At 35.1% G+C, this 23,846-nt stretch overlaps 1 protein-coding gene across 1 annotated transcript in view; it reads left to right on the top strand.

Annotated features, from left to right (window-relative positions):
- SUB1 (SUB1 regulator of transcription) overlaps window positions 1-23,322 on the top strand; it is a 51,193-nt gene extending 27,871 nt beyond the window's left edge. The window contains exon 5 of the mRNA XM_051969546.1: window positions 22,960-23,322. Coding sequence (XP_051825506.1) covers window positions 22,960-23,054 — 95 coding nt within the window. The 3' untranslated portion in view covers window positions 23,055-23,322. The remainder of the gene's footprint in view (window positions 1-22,959) is intronic.
- The last annotated feature ends 524 nt before the right edge of the window (window positions 23,323-23,846 follow it).

Below are 23,846 nucleotides of genomic sequence, written 5' to 3'. Positions count from 1 at the left end.
GTCATCTCCTAAACCATGTAAATAAGCTGTATGGAGCACTCAGATCCCCTCACCACTCCTTAGATGAGTCTTGTGCTCCCTTGGCATATGCTTTGCATGCATATTTGACTTTTTAAAAAATTTAATATTTTGAACTTATCTTTTTACAAGTTCTCTGTTTTGTCCTCAGTGTTGGCATTTAGATCCTGAAATGCTTTATTTAACTTTTTGGAGGAACAAGGGAGGCAGAATAAATTAATGGATTATCTAAATAAATGGATTGGAAACCAGAATGCACATTATTTTTACTGGTGAGTGCCTAATTAGCCATTCAATGTCACATTTATCTATTAGTAATAAGTGGCATTTGGTTAGGGAGAATGGTACTAGAACTTTTCTAGCTCAGCACCCCATCTTGATTGGTGTGAATGCAAAAATACAAGAAAAAGTTCCTGGTGTCTTTGGTTTCTTAGGAGGCATGTAGAAAAATCTATACAGCATGAAGCAATTTGAACCCTTTGAAACCAATGCTTATGAGTTTGTATTCTCAAAACATATCCATTATCTTTCTCGAGTCTACAATAATGCTGTGATATAGAAGAATGTATACTTAGACCTAGATTACACGACCACAAGTTTGTTTCTTTATGTAAAATGAAGGATGCTATTTCCAATATGTACTGTACAGGTAGGAAAAATCAGAAAAGAGCTCTACAAACCTTAAACTTTAGGTAAATTGAAAATTCAGCATATCATTTTGTTTATTTTTCAACAATATCTGTGGTTTGTCAAACATTAGCTTGAAGCTGTCAATCGAATTTTCTCAGACTTTTTTATTTTTCTCATTAAAAAAAAAAATAACAGATGGCAATATATATTTGGCATGCATTTTCCAAGGTGTGAACTTGGCCATCAAGTATTTTTATTTTAGAATTTGGGTACACATATTTCCCTTGCCTCCCCTTATTTCTTTGAATCATAGACTGAAAGGATCTGAAAGGTGATCTGCTCTAGCTCTCCTATCTCTAAGTAGGGTTGCCTCTCATCAGAAAATACAATTATTCCTTTCTCTAAAATGTCTATAGACTCCATATGAAGTTCTGCCATATGATCCTTGGAATTTAGTGTTGCTAATGTCAAACTTAAGTGTTACTTTTAAAACATAACTTTAAAAGCAGAAGTTGTCCACTGCTACTTGAATATTAATATTTAGTTTCTTCTTTGCCTTTTTTGTTGAAATAAACTCAGTTTATTTAATTTAATCAAAATGGTAGTGGTTCTGAAATGGAATTACATGTTAGGTCTTTCCCAAATCTAGTTGTTTCTCTTTGAAGTTTTGTAAGTCATGGCCATTTCAGTATACAAGCTCTCCTTTTCACACGTTCTGTGAGTTTACACACTTCCTTCCTCATCCGCATTGAGGCTACTGTAGGGAGACAGTAACAAAGTTGGCCTGGTTTAATGGGTGTCAGCTGGTAGTTAAAATAAGGAATTATCCAATCTAATGTCTCTACCTACAATACTGTTTTTCTTTTCTCATCTAATACCTTCCAGAGCTATCCACTACCTTTTTACCATTCAGTATATTCTACCGTGGCATGTCAGATCTTTCACTTTTCCCAATTCAGCAAAGGCCCTCTTCTCTCCTGTATTCAGTTATAGAGTTTTCCAAGTTGAGAGACAACTCAAGAGACTTTTAGCCTGATCCCTTTTGGAATAAGGATTCCTCTACAACATTCTGGACAAGACCTTCAAGAAGGTAGAAAGCAAGTTTCTGTGGCAGCTGCATTTATATTTTGATTGCCTTCTTCTGAGTATACTCAGGTATTTCACTAACCTATTTAACATTGGGCACCTAGAACTAAGTACAGGACTCTAGATAGGGTTTGTGGTCTAAATGGTGCTCCTCAGTGCTACCTAAAATCAGTGTTTCTGACTGCCATATTATACTGTTGATTTATTAAACTTAGTCTACTAAAGCTCCTGGTTCTTTTTCAGACAAACATTGTCTAGTCTAGCCTTGCCATTTTATACTTGTGAAGTTGATTAACATTATTTTTTAAAATTTTTCCCCCGGTTACATGTTTAACATTTAAAAGAAAATTTTGAGTTCCAGATTCTCTTTCCCTCTCCTCCTATAGCTCTGAAATGGTAAGCAGTCAAATATAGGTTATACATGTGAAATCATGTAAAATATTTCTATATTGGTTATTTTTTTGTACAAGAAGACTCAGAAAAGGATGAAAGTGAAAAATCACATGTTTCAAGATTATTCAGACTATCAGTTCGTTCTCTGGGGGAGGATAATGTGCTTTGTCAATCTTTTGGGATTGTTGCTAATTCATTGATAGTGCTGTTACTGTGTACAATCTTCTCACTTCACTTTGTATCTCTGTGTAAGGTGAGCTTTTTCTGAAATTCTGCTTGTCATTTCTTATAGCACAATAACATTTCATTGCAATCATACCTCAACTGTAGCCATTCCCCAACTGATGGGCATCCTTTTGCTCGCCAATTCTTAGCCACCACAAAAATAGCTGATACACACACACACACACACACACACACACACACAGGGTATGCACAGTTTTAATTCTTTGAGCATAGTTCCAATTTATTCTACAGAATGATTGGATCAGTTCATGTGAAGTTGACTTTTTTGAACCCAAGGCTTTTTACATTTAGTGTTATTGAATTTCTTAATACATTCACCTCAGTGTTCTCATCTGAGACTTTTTGGTTTTAGCCCTGTTATCTATGTCAGTTCTTCCTCTAGCTAGCTTAATGTCACCTGCTAATTTGATAATTAAGGCCTCTATGCCTTTATCCAAGTCCTTGATAAAACTAGTAAACAGCATGGGGCCAAGTGCAGATCCTAAGACCATTAATCACAAAGTCCACCTTAACTAGTCTTGTATTTTTCTATCTTGTTCACAAAGATGACATGAGACCATTAGACAAATCCCTAAATAGAAATTACATGGTTTGGAGTTCTATATTTGGCAGTTGCTGGGAAAATGAAAGCAGTTTGACAGAAAATAGACTGATATATGCCATAATAAGGTCCAAATGGATATGTAATCTTAAATAGAAAAGGTTACATAGGTAAAGAAGAAGGGTAGCTAAATAGAGTGGCCTGGAGTCGGGAAGACCTGAATTTAACTGTGGCCCCAGATACTTTACTTGTCACTTAACCTCTGTCTCAGTTTCCTCATCTGCAAAAAATATAGCACCTTCCTCTCAGGATTGTTGTGAAGACCAAACAAAGCCAGGTATATGGCAAACATTAAATTAAGATTAGCTATTATAATTATTAACTAAAGAAATATCACTGAGAAGGTGCTCTAAATCATTATTGATCAGAGAAATGCAAATTAAGACAACTCTGAGATACCACTACACACCCCTCAGATTGGCTAGGATGACAGGAAAAGATGAATGTTGGAGGGGACGTGGGAAAACTAGGATGCTGATACATTGTTGGTGGAGTTGTGAATGGATCCAACATTCTGGGGAGCAATTTGGAACTATATCCAAAGGGCTAACAAACTGCATATCTTTTGACTCAGCAGTGTCTCTACATAGCGTCTATATCCCAAAGAGATCTTAAAGGAGGGAAAGGGATCCACATGTATAAAAATGTGGCAACCCTCTTTGTAGTGCCAAGAAACTGGAAATAGTGTGGATGCCCATCCATTGGAGAATGGCTGAATAAGTTATGGGAATGAATGTTATGGAATATTATTGTTGTATAAGAAATGACCAGGAGAATGATTTTAGAGAGACCTGGGGAGACTTACAGGAACTGATGCTGAGTGAAATGAGCAGAACCAGGAGATCGTTGTACATAGCAACAAAAAGACTACACGATGATCAATTCTGATGGACATAGCTCTTGACAATGATGTGATGATTGAGACCAGTTCCAATGATCTTGTGATGGGGAAAGCCATCTGTATCCAGAGAGAGAGAGAGAGAGCTGTGGGGACTGAGTATGGATCACAACATAGTATTTTTACTCTTTTTCTTATTATTTGCTTGCATTTTATTTTCTTATTTTTTTCCTTTTTGATCTGCTTTTTCTTGTACAGCATGATTATTGTGGAAATATGTACCAAAGAAATGCACATGTTTAACATATTGGATCACTTGCTGACTGGGGGAGGGGATAAGAAGAAGGAAGGGAGGAAAAAATTATGGAACACAAAGTTTTGCAAGTGAAAATTATCTATGCATATGTTTTGAAAATAAAAAGCTTTAATATTAAAAAACAAACTTAAAAAAAAGATGTTCAGAAATGTTTATTAAGCACCTACTGTGTGTCAAATGCTGGAAGTACAAAGACAAAACTTGTCCTCAGAAGAGTTCTATAAGTGGAAACGTGCACATAGACATTTATACCAAAAATCCCCATTTAATTTGGAAGGAAATGAGTGGATTGGGGTGGGGATAGGGATAAAGAAAGAAAGAGCTCACATTGAAAATAGCTCTTGGGCTAAGATTCAAAGGAAACAGGTTTCTAAAAGGCCGAGGGGAAGTTGAGGATGCATTCCAAGTGGGATTGTTCCAAGTCTTGGAGAATTTAGTGCTGGATTGTTATGTCAAAGAGCAGCAAGAAGAGTCATGGGCAGGATATAAAGCTGGGGAGAGAGATTGTGAAAGATTTGAAACCCCAGGGGAGTTTTTTAATTAGATCCTAAAAGTAATAATGAGGTAACTTTATTACCTAAAGGTAAAGGTGCTTAATGAGCAACAAGAATTACCAGATTTGACTTTTGTTTTGGGTATAATTCTGACATCTATAAGAAGATTAAAATGGAAAGAGAGGGAGGCTTGAGTCAAGGAAACCAAATTAGGAGTAAATCTAAATCAGCTAGGAGAAAGGGCTAAACCAAACTTGGCTTGTGGAGCCTGTTGGAATAAGAGTAAGAAAGATCTGAGTTTAAATACAGCATAAGATACTTATTGTGTGATCCTGGGCAAGGCCCTTAATCTTACTCAGCCTCAGTTTCCTCATCTGAAAAGCTGGAAAAAAACAGCACCTGCCTCCTAGGGTTGTTGAGAAGATAAAATGAAAATAATTTTAAAAGTCTTTTGTAAGTTATATAAATACTATTTATTATTATTTACCTAAGCAAGGGGTGATAATGGACTGAATTAATGATGGCTATATGAGAAGAAAGAAGATATTGTGTGAGGGAAATATTGTAGAGGTAGAAATAATCAAATTGGAGAAAAAGAGATGTAAAGGGATGCTTAGACATGAATGAATCTCTTCTTTAGGCACTATTAAGGGAGTCTTCAACTCCCACGAATTTCGTTATCAGCTCTGTTCAGATTCCCAATCAAACATTTATGTTTCACTTTATTGTGCTTTGCAGGCACTGTATTTTTTTAAAAAATAAATTGGGTTGTGGCAACCCTGTGTTGAGCAAATCTATTGACGGCATTTTCCCAATATTCATTTTATGTCTTTGTGTCATATTTTGGTAATAATCACAATATTTCTTTTTTTAAAAAATGATTACAATATTTCAAACTTTATTATGTTAAGATAATCTGTAATAAGTGATCTTTGATGTTACTATTGTAATTGCAAAAAACGTTAAGTACCTACTATATGCCATGTACTGTGCTAAGCACTGATGGTATTACAAAAAAGAAAAAAAGGCAACTGTTCTGCCTTTAAAGAACTCACAATCCAACTGAAAAGACAATATGCAAACAAATACATTAAAAGCAAGACACATATAGGATAAATAGGAAATAATTAAAAGCTGTAAAGCACTGGAATTAAGAGCAGTTAGGAAAGACTTTCTATAAAAGGTGGGATTTTAGTTGGGACCTAAAAGAAGCTGGGGAGGTCAGTAGTTAGGAAGCTGGAATGAGGAGTGATCAGAGAAAATTCTCTGAGCTGAGAGCTGGAGTGTCTTGTATGTGAAACAGCAAGGGGACAAGGATAACTGACTGGAAGAGTTCGTGTTGGGGGATATAAAGTGTAAAAAAAAAAACTCGAAAAATAGGAGGGGACTAAGTTATGATCCTAGAGGCAATATGGAGCCATTAGATTTTATTGAGTATGGGATTGGAGCTTCGTTGGACCTGTGCTATTTCATAGATGAAGAAACCAATAGGTTTATGAGACTGACGTCCAAGGTTACATAAATGGTAACCACTTAAAAGGTGGGTTTTGAATTCAGACCCTCTGACTAGGGATGAATGCTCTAGCAACCATGGGCTTTGTAGGACTATTACTTTTTAGTTTGTGATGATGCACAGAGATATCAGAAAAAAGCAACAGGATGGATGCTACGTGATTAAATCAGACAAAACTCTGCATTTGGATCAAAGGTTTGTTAGGCTTTGTGGATGTTATAAGAGCATGATCAAGGAAAAAAAAATAAACCCAAAGATTTTAAGATTGAACAATCTAATGAGAAAAAAGTCTTTCACAAAAGGTCCTATTCTATTGCTTCATTGTGGTATGGCCATTCCAGAGGGACCCAAATTCTGACAGGTCTTACCAAGGTAGACCATTTTTGAGTTGTGTCAATATTAACTGTTTTGCATTTGAGGATTAGCCCAAGTAAATTCTGAGAGGCTTATAAGATAAGGCTTTATAAGGTAAACTGTCCACTGAACAATAAAAAGGGTTTTAGCCACAGCAACTAATGGGAAGTATCTTCTCTGGTACAAAGGAGGTTTGATGTGCATCCTTGGAAAGGGGACCTTCATTCTGAAATCATGGGTCCTTTAAGTAAGGGAAAAACAATCATCTTTTCTCTGCCCAGAGAACCAATCACTATATATTACATTGAAAAAGCTGTAACAAATTATGGAGCTGGTGGGAATTACTGCTCTCTTCTAGGATTTTAAGAAATCCTTTGTACGTGCATTCTTGATTTATCAGATCATTCTAAGAACACATCTCAAAGTCACTGACTTTGTCATCCTTCTCTTCTTTGGATAGAAATCCTCTGCTCTGGAAACCATAGCATGGAAAAGCTTAAAAAAAAAAAAAAAAAAAGCACCTTCAGATGTTGTGTGGCACATCAAGTCCTGTCTATACTAATCCATCATGGAGTGGTAGTCAGTAGAATTTTTGCTTCAGAACATAACCAAGGAATGAAGTTTCAGAACTTCTTCCAGAAAGAGATTTTCCTGTGCTTAACTATACCTCTGTTTTTGGTGAATTCTTTGCTATGCAAATATAAGATGTCATTATTATTCTGTATACAATGATATACACACACGTATATATAGCTAGGTATACACACATGAATGTATGTATACTTGTCTACATGTAATATATGTACATATATAACATATACTTTTTTTATACATTGAGACTATTCTTTTTGTATCAGTGAAGATAGAGAACATAGATTGAATTACTTCATTTGATAATTTGTAGTCACAGAATGTATCTTTTCTGTTCCAAAATCTCCACTTGTTCCATATTGCTTCTTGAATAAAATTTCTGATTCTTTGCCTGACAGTGAATGCCTCAAAACCAACATAATTTGGTGGTTCTGAATCAAATATAAAATTAATTTTTTTTGGCTTGAAGCCCTTTTTAATGCTTTCTTCTCCCTCATCTCCGCATTTCCAGTCTTCTTATACTTGAATGCTTTCATGTACTCTTATGACTTTATTCATTTTTATGCATAGAAGAAATGCCATTTGTGTAATAATTTAAGGTTTGTAAAATTCATTATACAAATGCGCACATATTATCAGGTTAAGTAGCATAGGTGTCATTCCCCCCCCCCCCCCCCCCCGTTTTATATGGTAACAGAATGAAACTGAGAGGTGAAATTACATATTCATGGTTACAAAGTCCTGTCTGAAATTGGATTTTTAACACAACTTCTGTACCTCAACTCTAAGGATTTATTCACTAAACCTGGAATGCACTTTAACTCTCCATTTCCCTTTCTTCTCCCCACCTATTAAATTCCTAATTACCCTTTTTAGGATTAATTCAAATGCCGTTTCTTTTCCTCCTAGAAAGATCCTCCTTCTAGGATTTCACCTTTCACCTTAGAACTCTGAATTGTACTAATCTGCAATACAATACTAATCTTGTGTATTGTGTTATCTGTGCCTTATCCCTACTCTTAGGCCTATAGCGTTCTTGAAGGCAGAACTTCTATCACCATTGTTTGGGTATATAATAGGCTCTTCATAAATGTTTGTTTGTCTATTAGTGTCCTAGCACTTAGAGTATTTGTTTCTTTCCTAATTGTGTAGATGGGGAATCTTCTTTTCTACTCTTTTTCCAGTGTTGTCACCGGTTATTATGGCCTTTGGCAGAAAATCACGGTCTCATCTGATCCTTGGAGTAAAGCGCGCTGTATACGGAGGGGAAAAAAGCGAATTCCTGCCTGCTTTAATTGATGTGGTGGCAGAACGCCCCCTAGTGATTTCTGTGGAAATATTCTTTCAGATCCTGATTAGTGACTGCCCACTGCCCCTGGACATTTTGGGGGCAACTGATGTAATAGTTATAGGGAACTTCCAAAGAGAAAATCTCCCGTTAGTGTAGATCAGCACCTGCTCTGAGACAGAGAGTTTCATTGAGAGTTTAAGTGATTTGCTTAATCACAGGACTTCTGTGTGTCAGAAGCAGTACTTAACATGGGATTTGTCCAACTCTGGTCCGGTTTGTTTTGTTCTTGAAAGCTGGATCTTGCTGCCCTGGAGGAGAAGGCATGGGACAGCTCCAAGTGATGGGTGATCGGCCAGTCAGAGGTGGTGGAAAGGTGTCCCCTATCCCCGTTAGTAAATGATGGGGCTTGGCTCCTTCCTATGGCTGTGCTAATTCCCGCCTTCTCTTCTGCCCCAGCGAGGGCCTTTCAGGGTGATTTTATCTGAGTGTAGACCTGTGATTCTCCCTCCTGTGCCCTGGCTTCCAATGTACTCACTTTGTTCCTACAAACAACTTTCTGCAACACCCTCTGCTTCTCTCTGGACTCTGGTGAGTAAGAGCCGTTCATTTCTCACCTCCCAGCCCGGTTTAGTTTTTGTTGGGACAGAGTGAGTTGCAAAGGATCAATGGGTATGGATAGCTCATAGTCTGTCTCGCAGATCTCGGTCTATCATTTCCTCCTCAGACCTATCATTCTTTGGAATTTCCTTATTACTACTGAGGATACTTCAGTTTTTCAGTTGTCCAGTTTTGTAATCTCGTGTCATCCTTATCTCCTCACTCTAATTATCCTCATATTCAGTAAGTAATCAAATCCTATTATTTTTACCTTCACAAGAATGCCAGTTCCTGTCCCCTTCTCTCTTCTTCCAGCATTCTGACTACTGCAATAGCTTCCTACCTGATTTCCTTGCCTCAGATTTCCTATTTCTCTAATCTGTCCTTCACACAGTTGCCAGAGTAATTTCCAAAAATTTCCAAAACTCAAAACTCTGGATACATTCAATTGAATGTATTTAGGCCTAGATGCTGCTCTGCTGGCAAAGTTGTGGATATATACTGCCCTATAGATGCGTTTATAACTTTGTGTCTAAAGTGCTCATTTTGACTAAATACATATGCCATCTTCTCTTGTCCTCCAACCATGTCCCCTAAGATTAATCCATGAACATTTCAGTTACTTGGAGGATAACAAGAAGTGAGGTGGGCCTACAACATCCAGTATCTCCAGCTACAGCACCAGTTTCAGATCTTTATTTTTCCCTTCCTGAATTGCCTACCAGACTCTTGTGTTATGATTTTTGTTCAGGTTTCCTGAGATATCACTTACCTAGAGTAAAGGTCTCTAAAGAAAACCTTGCTGTTATTATTGCTTGTCTTTTGTTCTTGAAGAGGACCATGACTGGGGAGGTGATGCTGTGACATACAAGAAAATGAGATTTAAGTGAGAAAGGGCTGTGCAAGATCACCTGCCTCACTTTCCCCTCCAGAGCCATATAGGCCCAGTGGCATATGGGTCCAGGATGACTAGAAGATGAATGAATCACCAATTTTATTCCCATCTACCTTAACCCTGTCTCCCAATGAACCACTCCAGATCCACTGCCCCTTTCTACTATGTCCTCTGGAATGCTTGTTTCATAACTAACAACATTCCTTTCATTTTAAACCTTTTCCTTTTTTCTTCCACATTTGGGTCCTCACTGAGACCTCGCTCACTCCAAATGACTCACTTCCTTTGTGACTGACTCTTTTTTAGCAGTGGCTACATTTTTTTTCCTCACACATCCAACTCATTGATCATGGTGGAATTATACTACTCTTTGCTCCCTATTGTTACTTCCAGATTCTTTCTCTTTCACCATTACCTAGCAAACACTCTGAAATCCAAATTTATTACTCAATTCTATTGCTGTTGGCTGCTATAATATATGTTTGGGTGATTTTCCTTCCTTCCTTCCTCAATAAGTTGGTTGTTTTATAGTCTTTCCCTTTTCTCCTATTTCTGACTTCTTATTATAAGAGGATGTATTGTCTATATACATTTTGATATTTACTGAAATATCTCAATTTCCCAATTGCTCAGTTTGCTCAATTCCCATGACTTACTTCTCCATCCTACCTTAATTATGCACAGAAATGGTCATACCCTTCATTTTGTCATCCTTCATAAACGTTCTATGTTCACGAGCTTTCAAATTCCTTTAGCAGATCATAATTCCATCTTTCTTTTTGCTTTATAACTCTTAACCCTATTCTTTATCCTCACAGATACCTCTGATCCCTATCACTCAATACTTTGCTAAGCCCACACCCCTGCTTTGGCTATACTATCCTCCCTTCCCAGTTTCAACTCCTTGAGAGAGCTATCCATACCCATTTATCCTGTGCAACTCACTTTGTCCCACAAAATTAATTGAATAGAAGATGGGAATTGAAGTCAAAAAGATATGAGTCATATATATGACTTTAGATGCTTAAAGCTTTGTGGCTAAAGCATTTCAACCTTTTATTAGGATTTCCTTTCTATCATGCCCTTATTTTCCCTTATCTTCACCCTACTTTCTGGCCCCTCTACTTCCTACAAACTTTCAAGTCTCCCCTATACCTAAAAATACTCTTACTTGATCCTGCCATCTATACAGCTTTCTTGCTTTTCTCAGCTTGGATCGCATCACTTTCACTTCTTCAGCCCTAACTTTCTTCTAAACCCTCTGTAATCTAGCTTCTGGCCCTTTAATTCAACTAAAACTTCTGCTGTCAAAGTTAACATAATTTTAAAGTTATTTAATAATAACAATAATATTTAGTAAGAATAACTTAATTGCCAAATCAATGGCCTTTTCTGAATCCCCATCTTCTTGACCTCTATGTTGATCATCTCATGGATATGTCTTTTCCCTTAGTTTTTGTGACTGCTGTATTTTGGTTCTCTTTCTTCTTGTCTTCCCATTTATTTTCAGTCTCTTTTGATGGCCCTCCATCCATGTGATGCCCATTGATAGGGTATGTGCCCCAAAGCTCTGATCTGAACCCTTTTTTCTCTTTCTGCATCATCTCATCAATTTTATGGGTTTAATTATGTCTAAATAGATGATTCCCAGACCTAAATATTTAGTTCTTGGCTCTCTCCTGAACTATAGCATCACCAACTGCATGTTAGGCATTTCAAACTACAGGCAACATAAATTTAATGTGTTCAAAACAACTCAATAATTTTCTCTTTAAAACTTCTCTTCTGTATTTCTGTCAAGGAAACCACCATCCTCAAAGTCAGACAGATTTGCAACCTTAGTGTAATTGTCAACTTCCCATTTACATTCCATATGCATAATCTATTTTCACCTTCACAACTTCTCATATATGGATCTTTTTCTCTCCAATCTTTCCACTCATAGCCACCAACCAAAGTTAGATCCTTATTACTTTTTTATTGGGCTACTACAATAGCCCTCTATTATTATTCTTTTGGTTTTTCTTTATTGTATCTTGATTTCCCATAAAGTCATTAGCTTCTATTTGATCAATTCTAATTTTTAAGGAATTATTTTCCTCAGTAAGCTTTTGAATCTCCTTTCCTATTTGGCCAATTTTGCTTGTTCAGACATTTTTTTCTTCATTATTTCCTTTTGCACCATTTTCAATTCTTTTCTTAATTTTTCCTCCATCTCTTTTTGTTAATTTTCAAAATCCTTTTTGAGTTCTTTCATGGCCCGAGACCAATTCTTCTTTGCTTGATTATTCATTCATTCACTTATTTATTTATTTATTCATTTATTTATCTATTTATTCATTTATTTATTCACTTATTTATTTATTTATTTATCTATTTATCTATCTATTCATTCATTCATTCATTTATCTATCTATATATTTTTGGAGGCTTTGGATATAGGAGCTTTGACTTTTTTATCTTCTTCTGAATGCTGATCTTCGTTTTCACCATGGTAACTTTCTGGTCAAAATCTTTTTCTGTTGCTTGCTCATTTCCCTAGCTGATTACTGAGCTTTTCACTCTTTGTTAAAGTAGGGCTCTGTTTTCTTGGTAGAGGGTGCCCTGTCCGAAGCTTCAGGGGTTTTGTGCAGCTGTTTTCAGAGATGCTTCTAAGGACCTAATCATAATTATTCTTTTCTGCCCTGAATCTGTGAGGAGTGTTCCTGTCTTTCTGTAGCTATAAGATCTAGTGTGTTAAAGCAACAGAGGTATTCCTCAGTGCTAGTAAAGAGACCTCCTGTGATCTGAAGCCTTCAGAAGCTACCATTGCCAACACTACTACAATATTCTTTTAAATGGTATCTTTGACTGAAGTCTTTTGCCATTTCATTCTGTCATGAACAAAGCTGACAAAATGGTTTTCTTCTTTTTTAAAAGTGTGATTGCATTCCTTTTAACTTTTGTAAAATTTTCTGATATATACCAAATACATCACATATACACAGAGAGTATTTCATTCAATATGATGGATTCAGTTTGGGAAAATCAGACATATTTCATGTGAGATTTTTTTTTTCCATAGGTATAGTTACATTTCAGAGAAAAAGAAAACATTAGAGTGGGAAGCCACAAAATGATTTTCCTATGAAGATTGGACCATATCACTGTTCTACTCAAAAAGTCTAGTGGCTCTTGATTATTACCACATATAAATTAAACTCCTATGTTTGTGAATTAGGGATGTGTGTGTTGAGAGCTATTCACAATTTGAACTCTTCCAATTTTTCTAGTCTTTTTAGACCTTATTCCCCTCTCATAGCTAAATTCACTTAGTCTCACATATGATACTCTATTTCTGGTCTCTGTATCTTTTCATTGATTTCCATTTTTGGATTGTATTCTTTCTTCTTCTCCCTAACTTTGCTCAGGACTTGGTTGGAATGCCATCTTCTAGAAGACACTTTTTTTCTGTTTCCCCAATCACTCGTGTTTTCATCTCTGAGGTTTCCTGTTACTCAGGATCACCTTTTTGTTGTCTATTTCCATCATGGAAATGGGTAAATGGGAAAAAAATTCCTTGCAATAAGTTTTATGATAAAGGTATCATTTCCAAGATATATAAGAAAATATGTAAAGAACTGATACTAAGTTCTACTAAATTTATACTGAGAATCATTCCCCAAATAGTTAAAGGATAAAGGGATATTACAGACTGTTTTCACAGAAAGGAAATCTAATGATTTGAAAAAAATATTTCCAGTCACCAATACAGAAATGAAAATGAAAGCAACTATGAGGTTCTACTTTATATCTATAAGATTGGCAAAGATGACAAAATAGTAAAATGGTAAGTATTGGAGGGAAAAACTGGAATATAAGCCTGATTTGACTCAGTTATTCTGAAAATTTGGACTAAATTGTGCATACTCTTTGACTTGATTATATCATTATTAGATTTAGCTAAACAGTTTTTTTTTAAAAAAAAATTCTTTATTTAAAACTAAAGACAAGATGAGAAAAAACAAAATAGAAGGAAGATAGAAAAGTAAAATAAAAACAAAACAAAACAAAATTGTTCATGTGCTTGAACATCAGGGAGGATTCAAAATATATAACAATAAATTTCCCTTTCAAGAAAACATATATAGTAATAGAAGTGATTATATTCATTCCATCTTTTCTTTGCTTCCTTATAGGTTTTTTTTTTGTGCTCTGCTATGTACTTTTTACTTCATGAGAGTTTTTTTTTTTTAAAGAAAAAGGATCTATACATACAAAAATATTTATGGCAGCTCTTTATAGTAGAGAAATTCCAAGGAAACTAAGAATTGCCCACCTAATGAGGAATGGATAAATAAACAATTAATATGAATGTAACAGAGTATTATTGTGCCACAAAAATGACAAAATGGATGTTTTCAGAGACATCTTGAAAGATCTCTGAATTTATGTATAGTGAAATAAGCAGAATTATGGGACTCATTGGTACAATGACAACCATATGATAAAGAAAAACAGCTCTGAAATGTTTTTTAAAATCTGATTAATGAATGATAAATCTTGACTTTTGAGGACTGAAGATGAATCATTCCACCCATTTCCTGGCAGAGGGAACGCCAGAAGGCGTCATGGACTTAAAATGCCAATAACCATTGTGTGAATTTGCTTTGCTACAGTAAATATTATGAAGGTTTTGGTTTCATTTTTTTATGCAGTTGAAGGAAGAGATAATAAATGCTTGTTAAAATAAATGAATAAAAATAGTTTAAAAATAATTTATGAAACAGGAAAAATAACGTATTTTAGAAAAAAATATTGCTTTCCATTTACTCTTCCATGTTCCATGTCAATTACATATTGTCTTCCCTATTAAAATGGGAAGAGCCTGACCTTTGGTTTTCATAGTCCCAGAATTTGGCATAGGGCCTGAAACATAGATAATAAAAAAATGGGAATATTTCTTGTTGATTGATTCTCTGATTTAAGTATACAAAAACAAAGGTACATTGCATTTGGAATCATTGATCATTTTACTACTTGCAAACTGCTAACTTCCTCTCCCTTCTTACCCATATCCCCAATAGCTGTAATCAAACCAGGATAAAAGTAGAATGTGATAATAACCATAGGAGAGAGGATACTCCAAAGTATCACAATTCTTATCAGGGCAGTATTAGTAAATTGTTATGTGAACATAGAATGTGAGAGGAATCTTTTCCAGTTGTGAGGATCAGGCAGGTTTTATGAAGAATATGTCATTTAACCTGAGTCTGGAGTAATGAATAAGAATTCAGAAAATTGGACTAGAAAAGCTCTACAGATAGATGGAGTATTTTTTCCTCTCTAGCTCTAAATCTTTGTTTTAAGAAATTAAAAAAAAATTCCATTATTCTGTTTTTAGATTAAAGTTTTCTTCCTCTTGTCTCCTAGACCCCACTTTCTTCATCAAGAAAAAAGTAAAGAAAAACAAAATGTTGCAATCACATATAGTTAAGCAAAACAAATGTCTACATTAGCTATGTCCAACACTTTGAAACAAAACAAAACAAAAAGCAAAAAAGCAAGCCCCCAAACCCAACAGAACAAATCCATAAAACTCAATTTGCATTGAGTCCATCATTTCTCTATCTAGATGGGGTAGCATGTTTTATCATTAGTTATCTGGAATTGTGACTGGTTGTAGTGTTGATCAGACTTCTTAAAAAAAACCATAACTCTTAAGGTTTTTTTTTGTGCCACAGTTCCTTTTTATTGTCCTGACTCAGTTTCCCTAACGGTCCTGCTTCAGTTTCCCTAATTGTTCTGCCTCAGTTTCCCTAAATTGTTCTGCCTCAAGTTCCCTTAATTGTTCTGCCTCAGTTCCCTTAGTTGCAACCCCCCACTCCAGTTCATTAGGACTGATATAACTCAGGTCTAGTTACTCTAATGTTATAAATTGTAAAGGTGTAAATTCAAGATAAAGGGGAGTTCAGACTTCCTGGCTCCTAACTCTTCCTAAGTCATCAAGAATTTATGGTCCTAACCCCCAACCTGTCAGAGCCGGATTGATGGTTCCTTCCTGAAGATTCTTGCTCACCAGAGTTTGGACTCCATCCCCCTTGCCTTTGTTTAGCTACCTGAGCTAAGAGCTATAAATATGTCATTGAGAGCTCACATTGGATGCTGGATGCTTTGGACATCAGCCCAGAGGCTGGGAAGGAAAGTGAGAAAGGGAGAAAAAAATTTGGAACTCAAGGTTTTGCAAGGGTGAATATTTGAAAACTATCTTTACATGTATTTTGAAAATAAAAAGCTATTAATATAAAAATAAAAAAATCAAATCAAACCAAACAAAAAAATAAAATAGTGTTGGAGTGGAATTGCAAATCAGTAGCTATATGACCATGGGTCTAGACTCCATAAGGATTTCATAGGTCAGAGCTAATCTGTCATCTATTTCTCTTAACAGTGTTAAGAACAATCTCTCCCTCTCAGAAATCCAAATTTGTCTTTGCAATATTATTATTGCATGAATTATTCTAGTTTTGTTAATTTCATTTTGCATCAGTTTACACAAGTCATCCCAGGTTTCTCTGAAGTTATAGCCTTCTTGTAGCATAACAGTATTCTATCATATACCTATAACATAATTTGTTCAGCCATTCCCCCAAATAATGAGCATCCCCTCTGTTTTCAGTTCTTTGCCACACAAAAGTTGCTGCTATAAATATTTTTGTACATATGGGTCCTTTTTCTCTTTCTTTGATATTTTTAGGGTATAGATCTAGTAGCAGTATTGATAAGATCCATGGTCTTTGGTAGCTGGGCTGGAGTTGATCTAGAGAGGCTGAATTACTGTAAACAATCTGGAAGCCTGAGGCAAGCAGTGGGGAGCACTGACAGGATTATCCTTGAATTGGATCTTTTGCTCTTAAATAGGTCCTTGTCAATGCTGTGCCTTAACATGACCTCACAATTTATTGTATCCAATCAGAAAGCCAGGTTATGATGTCAATTCCCAAGGTTATATTTCCTCTATTAAAAAAATCTACCTATGTCAGATTGACTTATTAATTCCTTTTTAGGGTTAGTTTGCTTGCTAAGCATCACAGTTGCCAATTCTTTTCAGTGTGCTAAATCCCTTTTTAGTTAGCCCACCAGACATTGGTGTAATTTCCTCCTCCTCCTCCTCCTCCTCCTCCTCCTCCTCCTCCTCCTCCTCCTCCTCCTCCTCCTCCTCCTCCTCCTCCTCCTCCTCCTCCTCCTTCTCTTTCTCCTTCTCCTCTCCTTCTCCTCTCCTTTCCTTTCCGGAATTTTCCCACCTTATGGTGTCACAAGTTCTCAGAAACTTATTACATGACTTCTCTAGAACTTGGTATACCTTAATGCTGTCTTCTGCCTTGTGATGTCTTCTCCCATCTCTAGAGAACTTAGCTCTGTCTTTTTCCTTGTTAATTGCTAAAAATCTCATATGAATTTAGCCTGTTGTTAGCAATGTAATAAAAACTTTGCCTCTTGATTTGAAGATGGTCAAAACCTACAAATTCTTTGTGACACTAGCCCTTAACCCCAATAAACATTTGAGTTCAAAATCCCCTCTCCAACATTTGGTGGTCAAACTCTATCAGTATTAGTGAGTCAAAAGATATTCACAATCTAAAACCTTTTTGGGCATAGTTTTCTTTTTTTAAATAACTTTTTATTGACAGAACCCACGCCAGGGTAATTTTTTACAGCATTATCCCTTGCACTCACTTCTGTTCCGATTTTTCCCCTCCCTCCCTTTACCCCTCCCCGAGATGGCAAGCAGTCCTTTACATGTTAAATAGGTTACAGTATATTCTAGATACAATATATGTGTGCAGAACTGAACAGTTCTCCTGTTGCACAGGGAGAATTGGATTCAGAAGGTAAAAATAACCTGGTAAGAAAAAAAAAATGCAAGCAGTTTATATTCATTTCCCAGTGTTCTTTCTTTGGGTGTAGCTGCCTCTGTCCATCCTTGATCAATTGAAACTGAGTTAGGTCTCTTTATTGAAGAGCTCCACTTCCATCAGAATACATCCTCAAACAGTATCGTTGTTGAGGTATATAATGATCTCCTGGTTCTGCTCATTTCACTTAGCATCAGTTCATGTAAGTCTCTCCAAGCCTCTCTGTATTCATCCTGCTGGTCATTTCTTACAGAACAATAATATTCTATAACGTTCATATACCACAATTTTCTTAACCATTCTCCAATTGATGGGCATCCATTCATTTTCCAGCTTCTAGCCACTACAAACAGGGCTGCCACAAACATTTTGGCACATACAGGTCCCTTTCCCTTCTTTAGTATCTCTTTGGGGTATAAGCCCAGTAGAAACACTGCTGGATCAAAGGGTATGCACAGTTTGATAACTTTTTGAGCATAGTTCCAAATTGCTCTCCAGAATGGCTGGATGTATTCACAACTCCACCAACAATGTGTCAGTGTTTGGGCATAGTTTTAAATGGTTTCCCCCCAAAGATTAAAGCAGTTCTTTGTAGTGCCACCAACATAGCCTTAATGTATCTGTTTTTCCATAGTCCCTCCAGTATTTGTTATTTTACCTTTTTTTTTTTTTTTGGTGTCTTCCAATCTGATATGTGTGAGGTAATACTTAAGAACTGTTTTAATTTGCATTCCTATAATTATTAGTGATTTAGAGCATTTTTTCATATGGCTATTAATAGCTTGGTTTTCTTTTTCTGAAAACTTTCTATTCATATTTCTTGACCATTTATCAGCTTATGAAAGATTGTATGAAACATTATTAATAAGGTCATGGAGGTAGAAATGCAGTATTTGAAAGATGACACATAGTTCATTTCAGTTAGAATGTTTGAAGGGAAGGCTCAAAGTCAATTCTCTAATAAGAGAAACTCAGATTAAAACAACTCTGAAGTTTTACTGCATCTTCTGTGAATTGGCAAAGATAAAAAATGGGGAGTCATTGAAAGAACTGTGGGGAAGACAGGTATATAAAAGTTTTTGTTTGTTTTTGTATATGATATATTAGCTAATGTTTAGTGAGTAATAATAAATTTTCATGACGAAATCTTGGGAAATGATGTAGTGAACATTGCACTATCTGCAAATGTTTAGTCAACTGTGGTTTAAAAAAAATTTTGATGACTGTATTTCAACATAATAGGTTTCTATTTGTAATTCTATGTATTTTATATTATGCATTTAATTCTGAGAAGTTCATAGGCTTCATCAGAGGGATCTGCCAGAGGGGTCTACAATACAAAAGAAGGTCAAGAATTCTTGGTCTGTAGCCTCCTTCTTCCATTTGGATGTGGTATGGGATATCCTTTATGGCCATGGTGAGCAACTTGGGAGAATATATATCTCCTTTTTTTCCTCTCACACTTGACATTTACAATGACTATGTGTTTGAAGAGAGCTTTTATTGTGGTTTCCTCCATCAAGAAATATTATGTGATTTTAACATATGTGTGAGCAATTCCTCCTTGGAGGCAAATAAAATCTACTCTTTTTTTTTTTTAAAGAATACACATATTCTTTTTGTTAATGCTTTTTTGACTGAGAATCTTGGGACATCATAATATCTGGAAATAGCATGGCATAGTAGAAAGAAGCAATTAAGTGGCAAAGTAAATAGATTGCTGGACTTGGAGTCAGGAAGACAAGTTCAAATTCTCTCTCACTACTCACTAGCTGTGTAAACTTGAACTAATCACTTTACCTCTCAGCTTCAATTTTTGCATATATAAATGGGAATAATAAATATCCCACAGGATGTAAAAAATTAGATAACACAAAATTCTCTGAAAACCTTAAAGCACTATATACTTGCTATCATCATTTCATTATTTAGAATCAAAGTATCTAAGATCAAATTCTGATTTTTCTACTTCCTAGTTGTGATTTCTGTAAAATTAGAGAATATAGCTAATTGATTTCTTTCTAGTTCTACATCAGTAATCCTAATTATCTAAAGAATTACAAGTTGAGTGTGTTGCAGAGAATATCAGAAAGGTGCAGAGTTTTCCAACAATGACTTATGTGCAATTCATGGCCTAAAGAATGTCTCTGGGGGCAACTAGTTGGTGTAGTGGATAGAGCACCAGTCCTGAAATCAGGAGGACCTGAATTCAAAATCTGATCTTAGACACTAAACACTTCCTAGCTGTGTGACTCTGTGCAAGACACTTAACCGCAATTGCCTCAGCCCCCTCTACCCCCACAAAAAAAGAATGTCTCTGAAATGTGGGATAGTACATGGAGGTGGGTTTGTTATGTAGGGAAAGTAAAGGATCCAGATATAACACTGGTATTCATGAATTATAAAAACACCTGCACCTGCAAAATGATCTCTTTAATGTCGAAAAGATCCTCTGTGGAGGAGGGAGCACCACTGCAGATCATGGACAAGAATCTAATGGCTCAGGGCATGGATGAGTTGCTATCTCTAATGATGGAGACACAATTGAAATAATTTAGATTAAACAGATCCATTGAAGTTTTGAATAGTCATTTATCTTTTTTAGGTTTTCACATTTGTTAGCATAAAATTAAGTATATGAATTATTGATAATTTTTTTTGAATTTTTAGGGGGATTTCATTATGACCTCTCCTTTGTCTTTTCTAATTTTGATGACTTGAAGTTTTTCTTTTGTTTTATTTCTTTCTTGCCTTATTTTAAATTAATAATTCATTGTTCATTGCTTAGCAGTTTTGATAGTCTTTTTAAAGATAGCCCTTGAAGAAATCATCTTACTTGCTTTATTGCTTCTAATTATATTAATCTCTATTCTATTCTGGGTAATCTCTCTGTCTCTATTTTTTGTTTGTTTTCTAAAATTTTAAAGTGCAGATTCAATTCATTATTTTTCTTTCTTTTTTATTTGATATAGATATTTAGAGTTATAAATTTGCTTTTTTGTATTTGTTTTGATTATACTCCAAATTTGCATTGCCATTATGTTTGATGTGATGTATTATTTTTCATAATTCACCCTTTCACTTTGACATTTAATTAAAATAAATTTAAGTTTCTATGGGACTTGTAAATTTTATTTATTGCATCTTTATTTATAGATAGAACAGGACATGTGATTTCATTCGTATAGGGTAAAGGGAATAAGCATTTAAGTAGCACGTACTATGTGCCAGATACTGTTCTAAGCACTTTTAACAAATATTATTTCATTTGATCTTCACAACAATCCTTTGAGGTTTGGTATAGGGAATTCTCTGATGAGAAAAATCTCTCTACTAATAAAGAGTCACCTTTTCTGAAACATATAGTCTTAGAGAGTTGTCTGATTTATTGATAGGTTAAATGAATTGTCCAGAGTCTCAGGAATTTCAGAGCCTGTGAAGTACTCATGTCCACCTCTGGGGAGGTGGGAGTACTGACAAAATCAAAGCCATCTGTTCTCAAAGTTATACATCCCCAAATCAATTATTCAGTTCTTTCAGAAGAATTTGGGAAAGTCACAGTATTTTTGGGCTGTTGATCAGATGGAAAGAGTGGTACAGTACCAAGAATCCTGGATATGGAATTGAAGGACTTGAATTTCTGCCATTTACTACATGTTATATTGGACTTTCAACTTTTAGGGCCTGAGTTTACTCATCTATAAAATGTGGTATTTTGGATAGATACTTACTAATTTTGGGTGTGGAGGAGAAGAGAATGAATTCCTCATGTCTACCAGAGGACATCAGCATGAGGTCACCCATAAAAGTATAATGCAAAGAGACTTTCCAGCCTGGGGCAACATAGAGCCACAGTTGAAGTCAACAGATGAATATTAATAGATAATAATAGATCAGGAGTTCTTAACCTGGGGTCCATGAACTTTTTTTTTAAAGAAACATTTTGATAACTATTTCAGTATAATTGTTTTCCTTTGTACTGCTTTGGATTTAATTTTACATATTTGAAAACATTATTTTGAGAATGGCTCTACAGGTGTCAGACTGCAAAAGGGGCCCCAGAAAAGAGTCTGAATTTAAAGCTGGAGTCATCTGGGATTTATGAAGTAATTTGCCATGGAAGGGAAGTTAGTATGAAGCGAACCTTCAAATTAGGACTGTAGTGATGCTCTGGAAAACATTTAATATGTGGTGTTGTGGGAAATGGAAGTGTTTTGTGTAATTCATCTCTGACAGCACATTATATTCTTTGATTCTTATTTTTTCTTTTTAATAAAACTCATATATTATATTAAATTATGGCTAATATACTCACAGGTGTAGAAGTAGAGCTGATACCCTTGGAATATCTCGTTAAGAGATTTTACCAAATTTTATGAGGGGCCTTAAACTACCTAATAAACATAGGGCCTTCTGTGCCATGGGTCATCACTGATAAAAAAGATTACAGAAACAAAACATAAATGTTTTTCTCAAGGAATTTTAAATTATTGGGGAAATAGAAGAGACATATTCCTTTCTTTTCCCTGGAGGGGGAAGGATAAGATATATCAACTGCCAAATCAATGGTGGAATATTAAATGTTATAGTAGCAAATTTTACTATAATATATGTAAGAATACTTCGCATGTCTTAAGATACTATAGAAATTAAAGCTATTCCTATTATTATTATTGTAATAATAGCTCTGTGGAGGAATAAATAGTTCATGTTTAGTTATGGGACATTATCTTTCTTCTTCTCACTCATTTAGAGACTGTCTAGTTGTGAATGAAATAACTTTGGGTTTGATCTTGAAACATTTTTGCTATTCCCAGAAAACTAATTATTTTAATCATGCATTTCTAAGAAGAAATCAACTACTAATCATTCTGGAATGTGGAAAATTGATGATTATCTCACTTAATCAAGTGACAAGACTTTTTTTACTGCCCTGTTTCTGCTTTGTCAATGAAGAATGCATATATGTGGTTTCCTAAATGAATGGTAGATAATTGTCCATTGGGATTTATAACTGGATAGCGTATATGTAAAACAACATACCACTAGATGTCACTATGTCTCTATATTTTTCTCATCTTTGTTTCCATTTAAAGGTTTTACTTGATTATAACTTAAGAGGATAATAAACTGGAAGTGATTGGTTCTGTGTTCATAGTACCATATTGTGTCATAATTGACTGTCTCTCTTCATCTTACAGGTCAAGAAACTGAGGCACAAACAAATTATGTGACTTCTCTAAAGATCCATAGAGTTGGGAGCAGAACTTGGACTAGAAACCAGATCTCCTCATAGCCTATTCTGCGTTCTTTCTATAAACGGAGCATCTCTTCTTTTATTTAGTGCTGTGTACATGGAAAAGTTCCTTTTTTTTGTCTTTATGTATTTAAGTTCAAGATGAATAATTTTTTAAAAGTGATGTTTAAAAAGCTAATTTAATTCATTTACTCATAACTAACTGCTTCCACAAAATGTGAGAGAGTATCACTCATGATCCATCCTCAAAAAGTCCTTTTGTCTATCATCAATGAAGAATAAAGAGAATTTTGTTTAAATAACTAAACTTTTTCCTTCATGAAAAGCCATTTTACTTTAATAATTTAATAATTTTAAATGGAAATCTTTCTGGATGATTTATTTCTCTGCCTACAATTTCACTATGAACATCTGTTATTATATTGTTCAATAGTGATTTCTGCCTATGCTTTTTAGTTTTTTTCTTGCCAAAATATAAGCTGTCATTTCTGCTGTTATCAGACAACTCCCTTTTAAATCTTTATTCTGGCTTTTACTTAGATGCTTTTATCTGCTGTAGGCTGGGAAATCAGGTAACTAAGCTGAACAATTATTTTCTAAAAAGGTCAGTAAGGCTCTGAGGGAAAGAAAAGGGAATTGGTTACGTTTATTTCAGATTTCATCTCCCTTTTTGTTGCTTGCCAATCTCCCTATGCCTCAGTCATTTTAGTTGCTACTTTCAACAATGGTTTGTTTTATGATACTAAAGAAGACTAATATATATATATGCTATATATATATATTAGTATATACTAATATATATATATGCTATATATATATTAGTATATACTA

Source organism: Antechinus flavipes, chromosome 1 (genome assembly GCF_016432865.1).
Source record: "Antechinus flavipes isolate AdamAnt ecotype Samford, QLD, Australia chromosome 1, AdamAnt_v2, whole genome shotgun sequence".
NCBI lineage: Eukaryota > Metazoa > Chordata > Mammalia > Dasyuromorphia > Dasyuridae > Antechinus > Antechinus flavipes.
Note: the sequence above shows the minus strand (reverse complement) of the source record. Positions and strands in the feature narration are given on the sequence as shown.